This window comes from Lipotes vexillifer, unplaced genomic scaffold (assembly GCF_000442215.2).
Source record: "Lipotes vexillifer unplaced genomic scaffold, Lipotes_vexillifer_v1.1 scaffold1417, whole genome shotgun sequence".
In the NCBI taxonomy this organism is placed as follows: Eukaryota; Metazoa; Chordata; class Mammalia; order Artiodactyla; family Lipotidae; genus Lipotes; species Lipotes vexillifer.
The window spans coordinates 502,206-526,011 of record NW_006778171.1 but is presented as its reverse complement, the minus strand read 5'-3'; the positions used below and the strand labels follow the sequence as shown (position 1 = coordinate 526,011).

Genomic DNA, 23,806 nt, shown 5'->3' with positions numbered 1-23,806 from the left:
TTAAGTTGTATTGTATGATTAGGCAATAGGTATTGAGTGCTGTAATATGTCTTGTTTCCATCCTGTATCCAGGCATACGGGGAAACAACAGTACAAATTCATTGTCACCTTTCTATCCTTTTTAGCTGAAAGTTGCAGTCAAAAGAAAGCAGGGTTTGCAGTCAAAAGATCCAACTCTAACACTTACAAGTGGGGCTAGTAACTTAGGTAAGGCCCTTCATCTTCTAGAGTCTTAGTTTCCTAATCTGTAATAATAATTCATAACTCATAGTTTGGTCGTGAAGAAAGAGTCAATGAGATCAGCATGTAAAATCTTTTCTCAAATAATAATGTCCACAAAATAAAAGGCCCCCAAACAAATCATTTTAAACAAGGCGTTCCCTTGTCACAATCCTTTACACAAAAGTATTGCCTTCAACTGCCCTTTAATTTTGAAGCATATAATTTTAAGATAAGCAGCATCTACACACCTACCAAAAGGAACACCAATACCTTGGTTTTAAAAACCTAATCATAAAGAGATTTCAGGTAAATACGGTCATTATAGGATCTGGTTATAGGATCTCCCTCCCCCAAATATCTAACGAAATGAGCAGAAAAAAAAAATTGTTTTGAAAAAAAACCGTAATAACAACCAAACAATAAAATTATACCACAGACTTTGAAAATTTGCACCAATTAAGGATAATTCTAGTGTGGGGCTAGAATTTGGTCTCCACTCCTCAGAAACATCACTACCCAGAGAAGGGGATTCAAAAACGGTTAAGAACTCTTACACTAACACCCTAATCTGTGAGGGAAATAGAGTAAGGAAGTGAGTCAGCAATCCTGGGGAAAGGTAGAAAGATGCCTTCCCCCACAGCAAACCTCAAAGGCCCTGGGGCTTCTCAATTTCCAAGGCTTTGCCCTAATTTGAGAAGACCAGTCGAAGCCCACAGAAGTAGAAAATCCCCCTGACCCTGTGGAATGGGTTCTGCAGGTCACGTCATAAAATCTCAGAGGAAAGAAAAAGCAGAGCCCAGACCTCCCAGAAAGGGACTTCCGGCAGCCCTCACCACATTCCCCCTACAACCCCATTCCCACCTTTTATAGAAGTTAGTGGAAGATAGTACTCACACCTCAAACTGTGACTTGAAAGACAAGACAACCCAAAAGACAAAAAGAAAAAGTGCCAAAGATGAATCACTCGCCATATCAGAGCAGATGGAAATCTGGACAGAGCACCTCACTCTACATATAGGAAAGGAGAACAGGAGCACAGGGCAAGCACCAACATGGCACATGGAAGAAGGCAGAAAGGAAAGGAAGGGAGAAGAGAAAGAGGGAAGAGATTGCCCAGGGCGTGAGGAATCTATGCAGAAAACAAGAGAATAAAGTCATTTGAGAGACTGTAGGTGCAGAAGAGAGACAAAGTTGATCCAACATAAGGATAACAGTTGTCTCAGGATAAAGAATCCAACATGTAGAACAGAAGTTTTCAAAAGTATAACCTAAGAAATGAATAAAGAGTGAATCTGTAGTCAAAGGGACACCCATGTTCTAAGAAAGATGGTTATGGGAAGATAAACACAAGACCCACCATAATTAAGTTAATAAACTTTAAGGATAAGGAAAGATGTCTTCGGGGCTTCAAGCAGAAAAAGCCAATCACTGAAGCAGAAATATCAGACTCGCTCTAGGCTTTTTTATAGCAACATTCAATTTGCCAAGTACCAAAATACAAATGGGGATCAATCCTGGGTGGAAGGTTTAGGGATGACATTTGTTTTCTTTTTATGCCTTTCTATATTGCATGCTTTCCTTAATTGTTTGAAAGGAGCAAATATTACTCATGATAATCAGAAAAAAATGATAAAACTATTTTCATTTTGAAAAGCAAAACAAAGATAGAGGACCTGCAAGAAACCTGTTCTGTTTCCATATCAAACCCCATTCCTTCTCATTTTACCTTGGATTCAAAGAAACAGACCATGAGAGACTCAGGAAATCAGACCATCCATGCCTTTAGGCAAAAGAGAAACAAGTGAATTCCAGGACTTGGGAGAGCATTCAGATAAAACCATGAAGACTGCTAAGTTCCTTTCACATATTTTAAAGATTGTTAGTGTCTTACACTTGCTTCTTTCACAATGGAGTAATTAAGACTCAAACTTGGAAGTCACCCAGCCTTGAGTTTGAGTCCCACTAGTGATGTGATTTGAGGAAATTACTTAACTTTCTTAGGCCTAGGTTACTTTATGTTAAATGGGAAAAAAAATGATAGTAGTAACTGCCACATAGCAGTGATAATTAAATGAAATAATGTATGTCAAATGCTTTTCCCAGTGCCTGTCACATAGTTACCACCACCATCATTCAGCAACTGCAGCTGCACCATTATCTCTATTATCATCATTACCACCATCATCTTCATTTCTATCAGCATCATTATCATTAACACCATCCTCACTAGCATCATCATCAAGACCATCACCATCATCATCATAATCATCATCATTATCACCATCACTCCTTGTTAAGAGACTTAACAAGTCTCTGAGCTTCAGCTAACTCATAAAAAGGGGGGAAATAATTCAGAGGAGTTTTAAACTATTATCATAGTAGCTAACAATTATTAAGTAGGTAACACTTATTGAGTACCTCTCATGGGGCAGACTTATACTAAGTACTTGCACACAATTGTTCATTTAATCCTCACAAATACCCTCAGCAGTAAGTCCCTGCTATCATATTTCACATGTGAGAGATCTGAATTCTAGAGGGATCTGGTGGAGCCAGGACTTCAACCTGTTCTTACTGACAACAGAGCCCAAGCCCACTATGCCTCACCACCTTCTTTGGTTTTGAGGTTCAAAGGAAATAATGGAAATGAAAACCCATCGGCACAGTGAGCTGTGTAGGATCCTCATGGTTGCTTATGATTGTTCTCTGGGGGTGGCCTGAAGGTCTGATGAAGGAAACAGAGAAGAGACCTGATGTAGATGTCCTGTGAACCCCAGGGTATCTTAATCATTCCTCCACAGATCCTGAAAACCTTTACAGAGCACCTGGTACGTGTGTCCTAGGTGCTGTGCTGGGAGGAGGGCCATAACCAATAAACAGGTCATGGCCTCAACCCTGAAGCCACAAAGAAAGTACAGGGAGGCAGGTTTGGCAATGTTCTGCTCCACTGGAACCTGGTGCACCAATGTTAACTGAGTTATCCACAGATGCTTCCAAAACACACCTAGGAAAGTCAGGGAAGGTGAAGCACCAGCCCTCAACCCTCTTCAAGCTTCAGAATAGCTGTGAACTGCCCCCTGGGATATGCAGCAAGGCTCACGGCAGTGTTATCTGCAGGACCAACTGGGTGTGTGACACATAAGCTTTCCAACAACGCAATATCACATGCTCTACAGACCTAAGGTTGGTTTTAGCACATTTCAACGTGCAATCATTGTTCTTGCACGTTTTGATAGATACCTTTAAGATAAAGAGACTCCCCCTTTTGTAATAAACTGCATATCAAAGCTTTTCAAAATTAAATGTTGAGCATTTAATTCAAGTTAGTAAATATCAATCGCCTGTCCACTCGCTGTCAGGCAAATGGAGATGCTGCCTGCCCTGGAGGCCTCACAGTCTAGCGAGGGGTCGGGAGTGGTCCATTCTGAGTCATTTTTGAGGTGTGGAGTCCAAGGCTTGCTGGCAGCATGCTGGGGTGATTGTTGTGAAAACTCTGGAGAGACACAGACTTGAGGTGGTCCTCTCTGTGACCTTGGGTTGCTTGGTTGAACTTGATGATGAGTGTTGCAATTGTATGCAGCGCTCTCTCTAAAAGCTTTGCATCCATGGGATGGAGAATTCCCAAATTCGGTCCCTTCCTTCCATCCCCACCGCCACCATCTGAACCCTCTAGGCAGCCATCACCTCCTCCTGCATCCACCCCTGCATCCTCCAGTCAAGCAGCAGTGATCTCTACAAAATGCAAACTGATCACACCAACCCCTGCTTCAACCGCCTCATTGGTTTTCTTCAATGGCAACCCCTCTCCTTGATCTCCAGAGGCTGCTTATTTGGCCCTGCTCACATTTGCCACCTCATTCCATGCCTCTCTACCCTCCCTCAGGTGTCCAGACAGACTAGCCTCTGTTCTGGACCTTGACCCAGTCCTTTTCACCCCTAAGGGTCTCAGCCCTCCCATCCCTCCACGGGCATGATCTTCCCCAAATCTTCACAAGCTGCATCTCTTCCTTCAAGCCACATCTCCACTGTCACCTGCCCTCCCCACAACTATTATCCTAGATCCCCAACCACTCCACTGCCCTGAGCACTTCCTCCAGTGCTTACCACATGCTGCGATTATCTATTGTTCCTTCACTTCCCTTGTAAGAAACAAGTCATCTTGTCTCTCTCACCAGATGAGGGAGTGTCAGGAGGGCAGGGGCATTGCCACTGTCCTCTAAGACTGTGGGACCAGCCCCAGCATAGCCGATAATCACCGAATCTTGATGGAATGATTGGAATGAGCCTGGTGGTTCCCAAACTGAGATGGGCAAAGGCCCTCAGGGTTTCCCCTTCTATTGTCTTTTCTGTGGACCTCCAAGGTGTAGGTCTGATTCGAGCGGAGACTCCTGTTTAGGATGGCGGGGAATGGGGGTGTCATCCTGAACCCCAGGTCTTGCACGGGGTCACAGGGCCCACTCAGGGTCACAGTCTGAGGGTACAGACTCAGAGAATCTCAGCCAGGTGTGGTGTCCAGAGGGCACTGGGAAATGTGACCAAGTAGTTTGGGTTGCCATGGTGACGAGGGGCACTCCCGGCTTCTGGAGGCAAGGGGTGAGAAACATTCTGCAATCATGCAGGACAGTCTCTCAAAACAAAGCATTGTCCCACCCCATGACAATGACGTTTCTGCTATTGCTGGGGCGACTCAGGGACTGGGGCCCACCAGGCATCCAATTGAGAGGAGGTAAGGACTCCTCTCAAGCAATGATTAGCAGAAAAACCTTGAGATTTGGAGGTCTGAGTCCCAAACCTGAATCTTGGCTCTGCTACTCAGGAGCTGAGTGACCTGGGCTAAGTCAAGTAACCTCTCTGAGCTTCAGTTTTCTCATCCAGGGAATACTGTAGCCAATACCTGCCTGACTCAGTTGTTCTGAAGATAAATTATAAGCATTCCTAGCACAATATACTCAGTGTCAGTTGCCTGGTACATCATGTTGATACACATCGTACTCAGTCTGTGCAGTAGCACAGCTTGATTCAGAGGGCATTTGGAAAGCCAAGAGGATGAATCATCTCTCATTTGGGCGGGCCGGCTCAGAGGAATGGTTTATGTTACCTTTAGGGGTTACAGGCTGTAACTCCAGCACCCACTCCCAAAGGCATCACTCTCTCAGGTAGAGCCGGCTCTTACCGGGTGGCGGTCCCCTGCCACATAGAGATAGGTGCTGGCGGCCTGACCTTCCCAGGGAGATTAATCCGCGCCCTGGCTCTGGTTGCAGGCGGCATCCCCTTCATCCTGACCGGCGAGTTCTTCCAACAATCGCAGCGGCCAGCTGCCTACACCGTGGCAGGAACCGTCAGTTGGCTCTCCAACTTTGCCGTCGGGCTCCTCTTCCCATTCATTCAGGTATGACCAACAAGGGGGCTCTTGCTCGTGAGTGAGATCCCCTTCGAGTGATGGATGACTCATAACGCAGACGCTGAGCCTCTCTCAAGTGGAAACTCTATTGGTCCAAGGATGGCAAAAATGTAGTTTGGCCTAAATCCTAAATCCTTTTTCTCCCTCCTGCATGGTCCGGGAGCTGCTCCTAAATGCTAAGGGCCGTCTCAAAAGAAGCGGGCTTCCCATTGCTGAGGGTCTGCAGGGAAACCTCGGGGAGGTTTTTATTTTTACAGTGCACTCGTCCTGGTGTGAGACAAGGTCCGTGTCATATTTCCAGGGCATGCTGCCACCCTGCCACGCATGTAGCATCCTCATTGTCGCCAGCATCACCACAGCTAATGGGGTCATTGCCCCAAGGGTGACCACCCTTGACAGGAGGATAACTCAGGAAACAGATACAAGTTCTTTTTGCATAAAATCTATTTTATGCAAAAGTGAATCTATTCATTCACTCACTCATCCATTCCACACATATTTACTGAGTCCCTACCTTGTGCCTGGCACTGTTTCAGGCAATGAGGTTAGAGGGGAACTAAAGCCTGTGTTCCATGGTCTTGGAGCTGAAACGGGAAGCAACAACAGAGGTGGACATGCTATTTTAGGTGGGGCAATCAGGGATGGCCTCTCAAAGGAGGTGACATCAGAGCAGAGACCTGAGTGAAGTGAGAGAGCAGCCTGGGAATGGAGATGTCCAAGCAGAGAAACAGCAAGTACAAAGGCCCTGAGGCAGGGCCATGCTTGGACTGTGTAAGGAACAGCAAAGAGGCCAGTGTGGCTGGAACAGAAGGAACAAAAAAGACAGGAGAGGCAAGAAATAACATCGGAGAGTTCTCCAGGGCCAGGAACACAAAGACAAGGACTTTACAAGTGTTCTGCACAGAACAAGGGGCCCAGCTACATTCCAGGAGGGAGGGTCAAGCTTCTCTGCCCTATTTCCCACCAGGGTTCCCTGCTGCCCAGAGAGCAGGTGACACCACTGGTGAAGGTGAGAATCCATCAGAAGCCTCTGAGAAGGAACCCACCATCCATTTTCAGGGCCTAATTCAACCCTCCTCTTTTCATTAACTAGTGCCAAGTCCAGCACATTCCAGAGATTGCTGCAGGCTGGGCTGAGTGAAGGTCAGTGGCCCAGCTGCAGGCCACGGGATGGGTACTCCTGCATCCCCGACTGTAGCGCAGTTACTCTGAACCAGGACCCCTGCACGTGGCTTTATGAATTCACGTCACCCTCATGCAGCCCTGAGCTGTGGTTTCTCATCCTCTCCATCCTGCAGAGAAGGTGAGGCTCAGGGAGTAGATGGGGTCAGCCCCAGGTCCTGAGTCACTGTCCACCCCGGTGGCTCTGCCCTGCCCCCTCTTCCTCGTCAACATTCTCCATGTGCCACTCTGTCTCAGTCTCAGAGTTAGGGGCTGACGCACTATGTAACTTTTTTTTTTTTCTTTTTTTGTTTTTTTGTGGTATGCGGGTCTCTCACTGTTGTGGCCTCTCCCGTTGCGGAGCACAGGCTCCGGTCGCGCGGGCTCAGCGACCATGGCTCACGGGCCCAGCCGCTCCGCGGCATGTGGGATCTTCCCGAAACGGGGCACGAACCCGTGTCCCCTGCATCGGCAGGCGGACTCTCAACCACTGCGCCACCAGGGAAGCCCACTATGTAACTTTTAAAGCGTCCTGACTCGGCTACAGCCGTTGCATCTCTGAAACGTAAGTGCCACGGGGAGGCCATGGACCAGAGAATTAGAGACGGCTCTTCGTTCATTTACTCCATCCTCGGGGCACCTTCGCTCGGCTGGGCCCAGAACACAAGTTGTCTTTTCAATTGACTTCAAACCTTAAATGGCTTTTTCTGCTTTGATTCAAAGCCATCAGAGCCAGGGCGTCAGTAAAATATTCATTATTGTGGGGAAAATTCACTTTAAATCGATTCCTTGCCAACGCACATCTCCCCACCACCCTTACAAGTTAAGTGAGACATTCTAGAGCCTTCACACAACCCACAACTAAGCTTTATGTGTCCTGGAAGTAGGCCACATCTTCTGAGCGATTTTGGTGGGGGGGGGCATGAAAGACATCTGGACTCCCAGACCAATAAAGGGCATCTCACTTTCCCGCTGCAGTTTGGGAGTTAACAGCACTGACATGCCACTAATGCTACTGTTTACTGGGTGCTTGCTGAGTGCCAGGCACTAGTCAACCCTGTCAGTGTTGGGAGGTAGGGTCTGTATTTCTCCCTTTACAGACCGGGAGCCTCAGAGAGATGCTCAGAGAAATGACAGAGCCAGGTTTGAACCCCTTCTCTCACCCTCATCGGTAAGACACGGGAGGAAAAAACCTTTGGTTATAAGCAGATGACTCTTTTAAAAGCCCATTTGACCTGGGGTTGAGTAGTTAATTTATCTTTAAGCACACAGTCACACACACAAACACACACACACACACACACACACACACACACACACACACACACACACACACACACACACACACACACACACACACACACACACACACACACACACACATACCACACAAACCGCTCAGAGAGGTCTCCAGCTGAAATTGGATTTCTGTGACTTTTATTTCACGTTGTTCATTTGGCAAATCGTAGCCCATCCACAGCTTCTCCCAAGTAGAAATGCGGTACTGCATTTACCTTGAGATATTTTCTTAGTCCAGTGAGTCTGGCCCAGATTCATGCTCAGTGCATGCTAGCTCAACATATGCAGCTGGCTTACATGTCAAGGAAAGGTTAGAGGAGAGGACAGTGACCACAACTGGGCATTTACTATGTACCAGGTCACACGTGCAGTCACGCCACTGCATGGAAAGTCTTATCAGCCCCATGTATCAGTCAGGATGGGCTGGGGTTTGCTGCAGGAAGAAACAGCCCCCAAGCCTCAGTGGCGTTAAACCACCTGGGACAGTGATAATGTTCACTGCAGGGGAGACTAGAGATTCTGCCCCAGAGCTTCCCGACTCAGGGATATTGGCTGGCAGGACCCTTCTCTCTGAAATAACTGCCCCCATGCCAGGTGGAGGGAATGTGGCAGCTCTCACACCTGCCATTTAAGACCTTAGCATGGCAGTGACGTGTGTTCTGTGCAACTTTCCATGATTGAAAGTCACACGACCACACCTTACCTAAGGGGAAATGCACGCTGCCTTGTGTCCCAAAGGGGAAGAGCCAGAAAGTTTGTGTCCTTCCCTGATGAGGGACTAGGGAGCTAGGGAGCCCACTTTTCGAGGAGGAAAGTTGGGCTCAGCGGGCTTGGGAGACTTGCCCGAGGCACCGGAGCTCAGTAAGAACATGGTTATGGCCACGGACTTGTGCTCTTCCTCTGTTACCGGTTTCACGCTCCTTTCACAATAACCCAATTTCTGATGGCCTTGAAGACGTGTTGGGGGATCATGTTCATTCCATCTGGCTCACTTCCAGCCCGGCGCTCACCTGCCTGGGAACCCTGGGAGTCTGAGAGGTTCCTGGGGTCACAGCTCATGCTGGGTCACCCTGCCATGATACGTCTCTGAGGGCAAAGTAGGACCAGGACTCCGAGAGTTATAATGTCCCTCCTGCAAGAGCTGCGTGCTAAGACTGTCACCGCATGTAAAAATGCATCCATTCACACTTTCAGGACAATCTCATAGCGAAGTCAGCTCCAGGGATGCTGAGCCCCTGGCCTGGAGAAGGGGAATAAGGGGAGGGAGGGCTCAGCCCAGTTTAAGGGCTAAGGGGTGGAAGGGGTGCCACCCTCCCAAAGAGCCGAGGTCCCACCAGGCACAAATGATGCACATCTGCATGCCTATCTTAGAACATCCAGACCAGCTGTTTCCTCTCAGACACGTCGGGGCCCAGGTGTCATGGGAGGGTTGGGAGAATCACTCTTTGTAAGCTTGGGTTTCAGGGCTTGGGGCAATGCAGGGAGAAGTAGGAGGGGGTGGCAAAGAAAGACAAGTGTCTGGGGAAGGCCTGGAAGACAGGTCTCGGACCCATTCCCCGGGAGGCGCTGGGCTCATATCGCATCACCGCCTTTGGCATTTGGGGCTAGAGCTGGAGAGAGGCATGGGTCCCACATCAGAAAGGGACCACCTAGGGCTTCCCGGGTGGCACAGTGGTTGAGGGTCCGCCTGCCAGTGCAGGGGACACGGGTTCGTGCCCCGGTCTGGGAAGATCCCACATGCCACGGAGCAGCTGGGCCCGTGAGCCATGGCCGCTGGGCCTGCGCGTCCGGAGCCTGTGCTCCGCAGCGGGAGAGGACACAACGGTGAGAGGCCCGCGTACCGCAAAAAAAAAAAAAAAAAAAAAAAAAAAGAAAGGGACCACCTACCTTGACCTTGACCTTGACCTTGCCTGGAAATGTCTGCAGGAAGTCGTGAAAAGCTGGCAGGATCTCGTGGGAAACAAGAGACTTGTGAGGACCTGGCCCAACCCAGTGTAGGCAGGGGACCCGCTGTGAGTGCGTGAATCCCCTCACTGCCCCTCTGCCAGGCCGTCAGGAAGCCTTCGCTTGGAGTCCTCTGGATACAGGAGTCTCAGGGCCGCTGGAGGTGGGCGATTCCATCGTTCCAAATCCAATCCTTAGAGCCCGCCCCTTGTACTGGCCTAGACTGTGGGCCTATGAGGGTCAACTTCTGTGTCTGTCTCTGGAGCAAGGCGACCAGAGCCTGCAGGCCGGGCCCTAAGCTACACTGTATCCAGATGTGTGGCCTGAGGCCTGGTCTCGACCAAATGAATGGCTGAGTGGGAGGTAACGTCTGTCAAGGACCCACAACGGGGCACAGGGCACACTTGGTCTCATTGAAGTAACACTGAGTGTCACGACCGGGCCAAGATCACGGTGTTACTGAAGAGTAGGACCAACATTCAAAGCCCAGTCTCTCTAGACCCTCCAAGGCGCCCCCACCAAAGAAACCACCTAGACTTCAAAATGCACATATTCATTCATTTATTCATTCATTCTATAAACGCTTGCCAAGTCTACAACATGCCAGGCATTGCTCGAGGGTCTGGGGACACAGCCTTGGGAGGCTCTAAGCCAGGGCGGTGGTGGGCTGTGGGAGGGGACAGGTATGAACCCCGGGTGGCTCACATGTGCCTCTGTCCCCAGGGAGACGGCAATTGGGATGCCGCCAACTCGCATAGAGTGGGACATGCCCTGTAGAGGTCTGTGGACATGCTTGGACCCAGTGTGAAAGATGAAGAGAAGTCTTCTAAGTCAGAAAGACTGCTTCTGATCAGTTCTGGGGGATGGAGCTACTATTGCAGGAATTGTTCATTCTAACTCAGAACGCTTTTTGCTTTTGATCATCTGTTTGATGGCTACCTCTAAACTGAGCCCAGAATTACACCAGGTTATCATTTTGTTACCTCTAGAGCTTATGGCTTTTGATGACTAGATTTCTAGGCAGTACCCGTGCCTCTCCCCGTGTCCACACCCAACACGGCTGATATGCAAAGGAATCCAGGACTAATTTGTCAGAGCTGGTGACTTTGTTCCCAGCACTGTACGTCGCATCTACTTTCCTTGTTCAGGGAAGCTGGCAGCTTTAAAGAGCTGCTGTGTTTTCACATCTTTCTGATAAACTGGAGTAGAAGAAAGCTGAGATTTCTCTTTATTCTCAAGGATCTTTCCCTGAAAGTAGCACTTTGCCACAATTGCCTAATATTTTTAGCATAATTTGGTGGTATAGTGCATTCTCAAAAGAAAATTTGTTTCTCCATATTAAAGAATATGGAACACTTTCATGATCATTTGTAATAACCCAATGCAATGGGTGTATTCAGAGAAAGGAGGTAACTATAGCTTATAACATTTTCATAAGTTGGAGAAGGAAGTTTACCCAGGTGAAAGGGCCAGACACCTACAACTGATAAAGTTCTACTGTTCCTACTTCTGTTTCCTCTGAGGCTCCCAGGGGATCCTCAGGACCTCAGGGTCCTGCCTCTACTTCCAGACTGGTCCTCAGCTGAACCACCTGGGAAGATGAGCCCTGCATCCTGGAGAATTTTTTTTTTTTTCTTTAACTAAAGTGCTTACCTCTGACTCCAGCTTTAGAGCTTTCCTTTGGTAAGATTCCTTTTGATACCTGTTCACCATGAGTGAATTACTCCTTGGGTTTAGGCTCTTTCAGTTACACTATTAAATGTATATTTATATATGTATATTTTAATTATGTTATGAAACACATCATACGCAAGAGAGTATGAAATGCATCATATACATATCGACTGAAAAAAATGCACAACCTGAAAGTTGAGAGTTATGTTTTATTCGGTGGACAAAACTGAGGACTTAAGCCCGGGACACAGCATCTCAGATAGCTCTGACAGACTGCTCTGAAGAGGCAAGGGGGGACCCAGGATATATAGGGGTTTTTGCAACAAAGACCAGGTAGTCGGAACATCAGAAGATTGCTGTTAATTAAAAGAAAACCAGATTATCTCAAGTTAGGAAATTTAGCGCTTTTCTATGTATGAGATGATGCAAGAGTCTGGGCTCACTGAAATCATTCCTTTGATATGCACCTCAGCTATCTGGGGCCAGTATCCTGTGTTTTCTCATCCCGAGTTTCTTCAGGGTGCAAAGTTGCGGGGGGTGCTACAATGTCTGATGATTTGATGGCGGGCATTCTGTTTCTATCCTGACTTCCCTCAGGGCTCACCTTCAGGGTGGCTGTCATGTGATGGCTTGACGGCTGCAACATCCTTTGCTTACTGATATGGCAGGCAATATTTTTCTTTCATATATACAAAGAGAAAAATTGTTATTATTGTAATTATAGAATGCATTATATTTAGAAGTAGGAGGGAAAATCAATGTAGTTGGCCAACTTAAACTATTGCAATGCCCTGGCTGCCTCTCCCTAATCCCTAGCAGGGATTTTGTGCTAATTATTCTCTAGGTTTTCTTTAGGATTTGACCCCTGTATGAATGTGTCCCTTAACAATCTAGTGTTTTGCTTTTCCTGGTTTTTATATTTATACAAAGAAAATCATCCTGAAGGTATTTTCCGTGCCTTGTTCTTTTACTCAACATATACTGTTGAGCACCATCTGTGTCATCTGCCCAGCTACAGGCCGTTGTTTTTTACTACTCTGTAGAATCTTTTGAATGAACGTACCCAATTTATTTATCCCTTCCCTTTTCCACGAGCATTGGTGTTGTCTCCCGTTTCCTTGCTCTGGAAATAGTGCTGTTATACAACAATATAAATCTATACTATACTTCAATAAAACAAATTAAAAAAAAAATAAAAACTTCGTAGTGCTACTACAAACATCCGGGTACAATGCCCAGGAGTTTCCGTGCTGACGGGAATGTTGGCCGTCTGCTATGCAAAGCGGGAGCCACCAGCCATGCGACTGTTGAACACTTGCACGTGGCTAGTGCAACCGAAGAACTGAACTTTTAATTAATTTAAATTCAAACAGCACCACTCCAGAACTGATCCACTCTGAGTGTCATTGCTGGGTCATAGGACACACACAACTCACCTTGACTTGGTCAGGCCCAGGGATGCTCCAAAGTAGTCGTGGCTATTTACAGCCTCAACTGTATATCCACAGGTATGAAAATGCGTGTTGCTCATCAACACTTGGTATTGTCATTGTCAGGTTTTTCACATTTTTGCCAATCCGATAGCGTGAAATGGTATAAAATTATGGCTCTAATTCCTATTATCCCAAATTACTAAAGGAGAATGAGCACCTTTTCACAAGCTTATTTGCCGTTTGTATTTCCTCTTTCGTGAAACGCTCATTCATACATTCTGCCATTTTCTCTATTAGGTCATCTTTTTCTTATTGATTCATAAGAGTTGTTTTTTTTAATTTGGGGAACAAATTCTTTGTTTGCTATGTATCACAATACTTCCATTTGTGGCTCTTGTACTCTTTGTATGGTACCCTATTTTGTTTGTTTGTTTGTTTTGTTAGGGCAAAAAATTGTGACTTTATTTGGAAAGCCAGCAGATCAAGAAGATGGTGGACTAGTGTCCCAAAGAACCATCTATGTATGGTACCTTTTGATGAACAGATGCTCTTAATTTTAAAGTTGCCAGATTTATTTTTTTTAATTTATGAACTAAGCTTTATGAATGTGAGTGTTTTACAGAAAACCTCTAATATGATTTTGTCCATTTTACTAATGGGGAAAACAAGGCCCACACCAGTTGTGGGTGCTTCCCAGGGTGCCATGATGAGTTGAGTGTTTGACAGAGTCAAATCTGGAGTCGAGGTCTATTGCTTCTTAGGTAAGGTCCTTCCTGCAACAGACGTGCTGCCTAAAATCTCTCTCGGGGGACACTGGACTTACCCTCCCATACCAACCATACTTTGGAGGGGTTGAGTAACTTCTCAGGAGCAGTTGGGCAGAAAGTGAATTTCTGAGCTGTTTTGAAGTAAGAGAGGAGACAGGGAAAAAGTGACGTGTATATCCTCTGTGCCAGGCACTTTGCCAGATCAACTGCAGTGAATGAATTTGCCCAAGAGAGGCAGGTATGGAAGTGATACAGTGGCCTCCATATCAGGCCAACCGGGGTTCAAATTCCAGACTCGGCCCTTATGAGCTGGGTAACTGCAGGCAAATCACTTGCCCTTTCTGATCTTCACTTTCTCACCTGTAAGAGGTTAGGAAGATCTGCTTTGCAACTGCTATTGGGGAAAACTGAAGGATCCCAGTAACATTTATCTGCCCACACACACACACACACACACACACACACACACACACACACACCCCAGACAGGGAGTCCTGGTAAATAATGGAGAGAGTGTAAGCTTGCAGCCGGGCCCACTTCGGTGTAAGTCCTGACTCTCATCGATCCCTACATGGCTTTGGACATGTTTCAGAAGCTCTCTAATCCTCAATTTCATCTTTTTTAAAAAGGAAAGTGGCTGTATCATCACAGTGTGGGCTATGGGAATCGGATGAGATAATGTCTATAATATTGCTGGTACCCAGGAGGTGCTTAATAAGTGCATTTCTCTTCCCAGATTAAGTGCAATCACAGCTTGCAGGTTGATTGCCAGGTTGCCACATGACTGCTGGCACGATATATATTCCAATAACTTGGCCCCTGAGAGTCCTGAGGTGGGTAGTGTCCTTTCCCAGGATGCCTGCAGTACCGCAGGGTTCTTGGCTCAACTCTGTGAAATGGTGAGAAAAATCCTGTTGCCGCACATTGGGTCTCTTGGGAAAGGAAGTGAAGCAGGTGGCTGCTCCACCGGTGTGAGCTCTGCAGGTGGCAGAGAGGTCCCAGGCAGCTCCACGTGTGGCCCGGGGTAAGCAGGGAAGCTCTCTGAGCCTCAGCACATTTATATATTCAGTGAACATTTGTGAAGCACCTACTATGTGTCAAGGAGTCTCCCAGGTTCTGGAAATACAAGAAAAATAACAACTCCTGTCCTCGGGCAGCTTACCACCTGGTCGGGGAGAGGGTTAATAAACAAGTGACGATCCTGCTGGGTAGCGGTGAATGGTTTAAAGAACAATGAAGCAGAATAAGTGGAGAGCTGGAGGAACCCTTAGAAACAGAGGTCAGAGAGAACTTCTCTAAGAAAGCTGAGATGAAGGGGAGTGGGAAAGCAGGATGTGCAGAGACGTAGAAGATTATTCCAGGAAAAGGGAAGAGCATGTGCAAAGATCCTGAGGCTATTGGAGGAGTGTCAGAAAGGCAGTGTAGTGGGAGCAGAGAAAGGAGTGGGAGAGGGAGGTCAGAGAAGTAAGGGGGCCATGTGGGTGCTGGGCTTAGAGGCCATGGTAGGGACTTGGGCTTTGCTCACCTGCCTTGGGGTGTCATGGTGCATTTGGAGCAGAGGAGTGACACGCTCTGTCCTTTGCTCAACAGAATCACTGTGGCTTCTCTTGAGAATAATCTTAATCTGGGACACAGGAGAAGCAGGGAAATCTGTTGGGAAGCTATACTACCAATCCAACACAGAGATGATGATAGCTTTGCACCAAAATGGTAAAAGTAGAAGTGGTAACAAGTGCTCGGAATCAGAATATATGTCAAGGTAGAGCTGACGTGATCTCCTGATGTAGCAGATGTGGGTGTGAGAGAGAAAGATAAGTGTTTGGTTGGCTTAAGCAAATGACAGGATGGAGGGACCATCAACCGAGGCCAGTAAGACCAGAGCAGGAACAGGTTTAAAGGCTCCATTGGGACTTGGTAAGTCAAGATGCACATTCAGCATGCAAGTGGAGACATTGAAAGCCATATTGAATATATCTCATTTCATCTTTAAAACAATATGTGGTGTAGATCACCATGTTAGAAATGAGGAAACTTCAATCAGTGCATTGAAGTTCTATCCTAAATGGCACATCTTAAGTGTTGACACATCATGTAAATGATGGAGCCAGGATTTGAATTCTACCCAACTGACTATAGAGCCCACCCCCTCCCTTCTGTTTTCCACTCATGGAATCTCTGTGGACAAGTGGGAAGGCACATGCACTCCCAGCCAAGTGCTCCCATGTGTGGACTCTTTACTCCATCCAGGACCGCTCTATGACCTCTACAGGGCAATGCCTCATTTAATTCTCACAATAACCTATAACTACCATTATTATCCTCATTTTACAACAGTGGAAACTGAAGCACAAAGAGCCTCAGATTCAGTACATGGTGCATCTAGGATGTGATCCAGAGATCAAGTTCTTCAACACTATGTCATATTCCAAAATTAAATGTTTGTCAAATCAAAGAATAGCATGTAATTGACTAAAATCAAGATATCGCTTGCTGTGAACTATCATTCAAAGACAGTGTCACCTTATCATTGCATCAGTAGACGTTTGTTAAATGAAAAAGGCACAGCCCTGACAGCTGGAACCTATAAAGCCTTTTACTTAACAAACATTTATTGATCAACTACTATGAGCCAGGCACTGGATAGGAACAGGAGCTACAGAGATGACTGAGTCACGGAGAAGCTCAAGGTCTAGTGCAGTGGGCAGGGTCATTCCAGTGCTATAATCAGGATACATAAAGTAAAGTGATTGTATTCAACATTTCTCTTTTTTTCTAGTCTCTCTTATTTGTAAGAAGCCTTACGTCTCAGAGCAGCAGTGAGTTAAATCTTTTGCATATTAGAAAAAATGGTGTTATCTTGGCCTAGCCTATACTCTGGAATTTTTTTATGAACTGGGGAATTTTACTTCCCTTTCGACATTGTACTTTTCTCATGTGTATATTGGAGGGAGGAAGAATGTGGTTAATGGTAAATATGAACTTAGGATAAGATTCAGCAAGTATCACATTTTGCTTTCATGATGAGTAATTTTTATATGCCTTGTTTTCAAAATAAATAAATAAAGATTGCCATTTCCTCATCTTTACCAGGGTTTGAAGCTGACCCATTCGTGTCTCATGTGAGAACGTCTCATGTAGACATTTATAAGGCACACTTGCCCATAGAGCCAGTCTCACACCTGCAGTGTTTTATCCAGGAACATTGATACATGAATGGGAAACTATTAAAAAAAAATCAGCCCAGAGATGGTTTCACAGCCAATTTAGCAATTGTCTTTCTGATGTTTTTTGTCTCTGCCTTCCCACAGAAAATTCTGGACACCTACTGTTTCCTGGTCTTTGCCGCAATCTGCCTCGCAGGTGCTCTCTATTTGTATTTTGTCCTGCCTGAGACCAAAAACAAAACCCATGCAGAAATCAGCCAGGCATTTGCCAAAAGGAACAAGGCCTACCCACCAGAGAAGAAAGTTGACAGCTGTAACTGATGATAAAACAAATGGAAGGCCTGAACCGGACTCCTCCTCCACACTGGAGAATTGTGTCAAAAAGAGGATTGTCTGAATGGATGATCTCACCATTTTTGGAAACGGAAGAGTCCCCCTGCAAGTTTAACGTTACTAAGTATTTAAAAATAAACCTTTGCTAACCTAACATCGCAGCCATCTGGGGTTTATTCACAGCTGAATCCCCCAAACTCTTCTGGCAGCTGGAAAGAATCACCCTGTGCTTCAGTGGATCCAGCATTCTTCTGTAGACATCCATGGCTGCCTTCTTCCTGACTTGCCCCATGGTTTCAAAATGAAATTGGGGAAATAGCATTTGAATGCTTTCTCAAAGAATAACAATCTAGTCTGACAGAGGACTCCATGGACTAGAAATCCATACTGAGTTTCCAGTCCCAACTCTGCCAGAAATAGACTTGAGCCACCCTCAGCCTGGATCCTGAAGCATCCAAGGACCCTTGGCTTTGATCCTGGATGAAGGTTTTCATACCTCCTAATAAATGCCTGTTTCCAATCTTTAGCTGTACCTTGTGGATCTCAGACTCAGGAGAGGCTGATACCAACCCACCACCCTCCAGGTCCCGTCTCTCCCAGGCTGTCCCGTGGGGCTCCAGAAATATCTTCACCTCTGAGTATCAGATGTGCTCACAGAGGGCGTAAAGGGGATCAATATGTAGAAGACCTAGAGACGCAGACATGAGTAGTAACTTCCCAGAAGTTGAGGCAGGGACTGCAAATTTAACACTGTTCAGTTGAAAAAAAACAATGTTAAGAATGATTCTGAAGTTAAACCTAAGCTTGGAGGAAAGGAACACTGTGATTGATTAGTGATGTCTGCCACAGGTATAGAGTGAGAGTATCACACATGCTTTATGGTTGCCAATCTTAGAAGAGATTTACCTGAAAGATAATATATTAGTCAGGGTTATTCGGAAGAACGGGAAAAAAATATATATATGTATATATGTAATTTATTATGAGGAGTTGGTTCACACAATTACAGAGGTTGAGAAGTCCCACAGTCTGCCACATGCAAGCTAGAGACCCAAGAAAGCCAAAGGCCTGAGAACCAGGGTAACCAGTGATGTGAGTTCTACTCCAGGTCTGAAGGCCTGAGAAGAGAAGCGCTGATGGTGTAAGTTCCAGCCCAAGGGCTGGAGATCAGTGTCCTAGCTCAGCCATCAGGCTGGGAGCAAATCCTCCCTTTCTCCACCTTTTAGCTCTATTCAGGCCCTCAGTAGATTGGATTTCCACCCACATTGGGAAGGGCAATCTGCTTCACTCAGTCTACCAATTCAAATACTAATTCCATCCAAATTACCCTTGCAGACACACCCAGAAATAATGTTTAACCAAATATCTGGGCACCCCATGATCCAGTCAAGTTGACACACAAAATTAAACATCACAAGTCCACCGCTTGTCAACTTGGCACCTATATGCATCTCTTTAAATCATACTCAGACTCCAAACAAAGACCATAACGAGGTCATAAATCTGCCTAACATGATAGAACCATCCTATGTTCAACCAAAAGTTCACTAACCCTTTCTCCAGAAGAGGAGGTAAAGTCCTTGATTCTTCATAACTGAAATGCTATGAGGCAAAATTAACATTACTTAAGTACTATGATATAAGGTCAATACATCTTAGGTTACATGGTGAGGAAATAAAAGAAAGAAAACGAGGATATTGTTAGATCTACGGAGAGAAATATGAACCTGTTCATAAAGTGAGGAAATAAATACTCATGATAATTACAATCTTCATTCCGTAACTGGTCATATGGTCATAGTTGGTGTTATCACTACCTTCTTCCACGTTTTGTATTCCCTTGGCCTTCAGCAAACACCTCAACTGGTCCTGGTTCTTTATCTGGTAGGGTGACCCAAACCTTCTTTCCTGAAGGATCTGGGCCATTATTAATCCAGTGACAATTGGGTTGTTATAGTTTTTCGTGACCCTTAATCACAGGGCTTGGTAATACTAATGATGCCCTAAGGGATCTGCTGTTTCCAGACACTCTCCCTTACCTCCGCTGTGGAACAGTCATCCAATTTCCCCTTGGTGGTCTGGATCAGTCACCCTAGACAGCTCGGTATGTCCCTTTTACTGTTTGCTTGTTGATTCAGAGGCATGAGGAGCCCAAAGTGGCTGGGTGACAGTCTCAGTGGAATCATTATTGTACATCCCAGTGGAAGGATTCCTCCTCCCGGAACTCAGACTCCTAAGCCAGCAGAGCATAAGGCTGCAGGAACGGGAAACAAACAATTTGCTAGGGGGTCACTGGGGGTAAGAGTGAATTATACCGCTCCCATTTCCACCCCTTGATTCCTGGACCCGTGAATCTGTGCTATGGGAGAAACAGCACCATACTGGACACGGATTCAGAGCATACACAGCCTTATAGGGAACTTTGCCCCAGCTCTGCAAGGTATTGCCACCTAGCTGGCACTGTTAACAAGTCTTCAAAAGTCCATTCCAGCATTCTATGGAGCCAGCTGCTTCAGGATGGTAAGAACATGGTAAGACCAGTGAATCCCATGAGCATGAGCCCATCACTGTACCTCTTTTGCTGTGAAGTGAGTTCCTTGATCAGAAGTAATTCTATATGGATGTCGTCATGGTGGAAAAAGATTCCATAATTCCATGGGTGTATAAGAAACACTGTGCGCAGAGTAAACAAATCTGTGTCCAGAGTAATTTTCTATTCCAGTAAGGACAAAACACTGCCCCTTCCATGATGAAAGTGGTACGATGTAATCAACCTACCCCAGGTAGCTGGCTGATCACCTAGGGGAATGGTGCCATACTGGGGACTCAGTCTTTGCTGCTGCCTGGTGGGGCACTCAGCCTTGGCCGTAGCCAGGTCAGCCTTGGTTACTGGAAGTCCATGTGGCTGAGCCCGTGTACACCTCGGCTCCTGCCACCATGGCTTCTTTGTTGATGAGCCCATTGGGAGATGACAAGGGTGGCTGGGGAAAGTGACTGACCGGAATCCACCAAATGGGTCATTCTATCCATTTGATTATTAAAGTTTTCCTCTGATGAGGTCATCCTTTGATGATCATTCACATGGGATACAAATATCTTCACACTTTTTGCCCATTCACAGAGTTCTATCCACATACCTCTTCCCCAAATTTCCTTGTCACTGATCTTCCAATCACGTTCCTTCCAAATCCCTGGCCATGCAGCTAGACCATTGACGACAGCCCATGAATTGCTACATAATAACGTGACTGGCCATTTCTCTTTCCAAGTAAAGTGAACAACCAAGCGCACTGCCCAAATTCTGCCCAGCAGTAGGGTTTCACTTTACCACTGTCCTTCAGCGATGTCCCAGAGAGGGGTTGTCTTGCTGCAGCTGTGTCCACTTTGGGGTGTTGCCTGCATATCATGCAGAACCGTCTGTAAACCAGGAAGAGAAGACTCTCTTCCTCTGTCAACTGACTGTAGGGAACTCCTCATGGGGCCACTGGTGCAGACTGGGAGAGAGGAGGCAGCACAGTCCGAGTGGGGACCGTGGGCATCTCGGCTACTTCTTGGTGTAACTTGTGTCTTCAGGGCCTGCTCAAGGCTGATCGCATATACACCATTTCCACTGGATAATAGGACTTATGGCTTAGTGGGTCATGATTGGCAACTCAGGTCAAGTTGTAACTTGGTAGCCCACGGTCTAGTGTTCAGTTTCTACTAAGGCCAGTAGCAGACCAAGAGCTGTTTCACAAAAAGAGAGAAGTTATCCACAGAGGATGGCAAGGTTCTACACCAAATTCCTAAGGTCCTATGCTGGGATTCACTTAGAGGGGCTGCCAAAGACTCCAAATAGCATCCTTCTCTGCCATTGAGACTTCAAGTATCATTGGATCTGGTGGCCCAAGTAGCAGAGCACAGCAGCCTGGAGCTGGTGCAGAGCCTTATCTTGGGCCCCATTCAAAACTAGCAGCTTTTCAGTAGGTGGGCCAGAGTAATCCACCCAAATGTAGAATGTGTGGTCTCCAAAATCCCAAGAGGCACACTAGGCATTGTGCCTCTTTTTTGGTTGTAGGGGGAACCAGATGTAACAACTTAGCCTTCACTTTAGAAGCAACATTTGACGTGCCCCACACCACTGGACTCCTAGAAGTTTTACTGAGGCAGAAGGCACCTGAATTTTTGTCAGATTTATTTCCCATCCCCTGCCATGCAAATGTATTACCAATAAGTCTAGAGTCCTTGCTACTTCTTGCTCACTGGGTCCAATAAGCACAATGTCATCCATGTAATGGACTGGTGTGATATCTTGTGGAAGGAGAAGACAGCCAAGGTCCCTGTGAACTAAATTGTGACAAAGCGCTGGAGAAATGATAAACCCCTGAGGAAGGATAATGAAGGTGTATTGATGGCCTTGCCAGCTGAAAGCAAACTGCTTCTGATGGTCCTAACAGGTGTCAACAAAAAAGCATTTTCCAGATCAATAGCTGCATGCCAGGTACCAGTGGATGTGTTCATCGCTCAAGCAATGAACCCACGTCTAGTACAGCAGCTGCAGTTGGAGTCACCACCTGATTAAGCTTATAATAATCCACTGTTATTCTCCAAGATCCATCTGTCTTCTGCACAGACAGAATAAAGAAGTTGAATAAGGATGTGGTGGGAATCACCACCCCTGCATTTTCAAGTCCTTCTTGGGGACAGTAATCTCTGCAGTCCCTCCAGGAATTTGATATTGCTTTGGGTTTACTGTTTTCCTAGGTAGAGGCAGTTCTAATGGCTTCCTCTTTGCACCATAATAGTCTTCATTCCACAGGTCATGGAATCAACGTGGGGATCTGCTGATGTATATCTATCCCAATTTTGTGCTGAGAACTAGGAAGATAATCACAGGGTGGGTTAGGAGACCCACTGGACCCAGTTGTGAGATGGACCTGAGCTAAAACTCCATTGATCACCTGGCCTCCATAAGCTCCTACCCTGACTGGTGGACCACAGTGATGTTTTGGGTCTCCTCGACTTAATATCAGGGCAGAGCCCATCCAGTAGTCCCCAGAGGCCGATTATTCTCTTTCCTAACTTACAGTTACCTTGGTAAACTTGTAGGTCACTTAAGGATAGGCTGGAAGAAAGATTAACAGGATACGTTTTTGGTATTGTACCAGGATCTTTCTTCAAGGGGAACCAGCCTCCCCTTCATTCAAGGAATTCTGAGAATAGAATGAGAGGCTGTGTCTCTGTTTTTAGACTTTTGTTTACTTGGTCTAGAACTTTTCTGCTAACACAGATCAAGTAAGAATTTACTAGGCTTTCTATCTATTTCACTTCCAGGAACACCATGATCAACTAGCCAATGCCATAAGGTCTATGCTAGTCAGACTATTCTGACTGCTGCTTTGATTCTACTGCCAGTTATGGTAACCCAGCCCACCTTGACTTTGGCAACTAAGTGCCAGCACTTGGCCATGGTCACCCTGGGATCCAATTACTCCCATTGCATTTAGCTTTCCAATTCATTGACTGCAGTTCCCATTGTAAGGTCTTGTCTATAGAGAATAATCATTTAGCTCTTCAAGAATTCTATATTTTTCAAAGTATTGGTCAAATGTATGTTTTCTGGACCCTCCCAGTATGGGTGAAGAGGTCTTAAATGACAAATCCACTCTAACTTGCCAATCTCCCTAAAACCTTGAATCCCTACATTAAACAAAGGAAGGTCCAGCATTTCTAATTTGCCCACTGTGGGCCACCTTTTTTGTATCCATATTTCAGCCAACCAGCCAAGCTAACCATTGGAGCTCTTTCTAACTCCCTGAGTTACAACATTAGTTGCAGAACTCTGCTGGGTCCATATCAGTAAGTTCAGCCTGATCCAACTTTATGGTCCTCCTACCATTATCCCACACCTTTGACATCCATTCCAACACATGGTCCCAATATTTATGTCTGTTGAATTAGAAAACTCAAGCTGTTCTTTAGGAGTGTGGCACACCTCCATGGGCCACACTTGTATCTCATCTTTAGGGGCCTGCTGGGACTTGAGTCTAGAAGAAAGAGGGGTGGTGAGAGGCCATTACAGTTTCCCAGGCAATGCAAAGTTAACCCTCTTGGACAGAAATGCAAAGGCCAATACCACTGTGGGTGCAGAAGACACTACCCATTGGGGATGGGGAGTCTGCTTCTACTGGAGGTGGGAAGGTCACTTCTGCTGGGGATAGGGTGACCTCTTCCACCGGCACAGAAGACTCATCAGAGTTTAGGTGCTTGATGTCCCTAGCTTCATCAAGATCCTCCCACCTGTCCTCATCCCAACTTACAGGATCACAGTCAATGCCCTCACTTTAACAGTAGACACCCTGTGAGGCTGGGAGTTCAACGTGCATTATAATCCAGCTGGCCACAGGATGAGATTTTGTGTTTGGTTTT

At 46.2% G+C, this 23,806-nt stretch overlaps 1 protein-coding gene across 1 annotated transcript in view; it reads left to right on the top strand.

The window, feature by feature from the left end:
- Positions 1-17,462, top strand: part of SLC2A9 (solute carrier family 2 member 9) — a 187,766-nt gene extending 170,304 nt beyond the window's left edge. Inside the window, 3 exon segments of the mRNA XM_007451507.1 lie at positions 5,484-5,611; positions 17,210-17,373; positions 17,375-17,462. Of these exon segments, the coding sequence (XP_007451569.1) occupies positions 5,484-5,611; positions 17,210-17,373; positions 17,375-17,462 (380 nt within the window).
- The last annotated feature ends 6,344 nt before the right edge of the window (positions 17,463-23,806 follow it).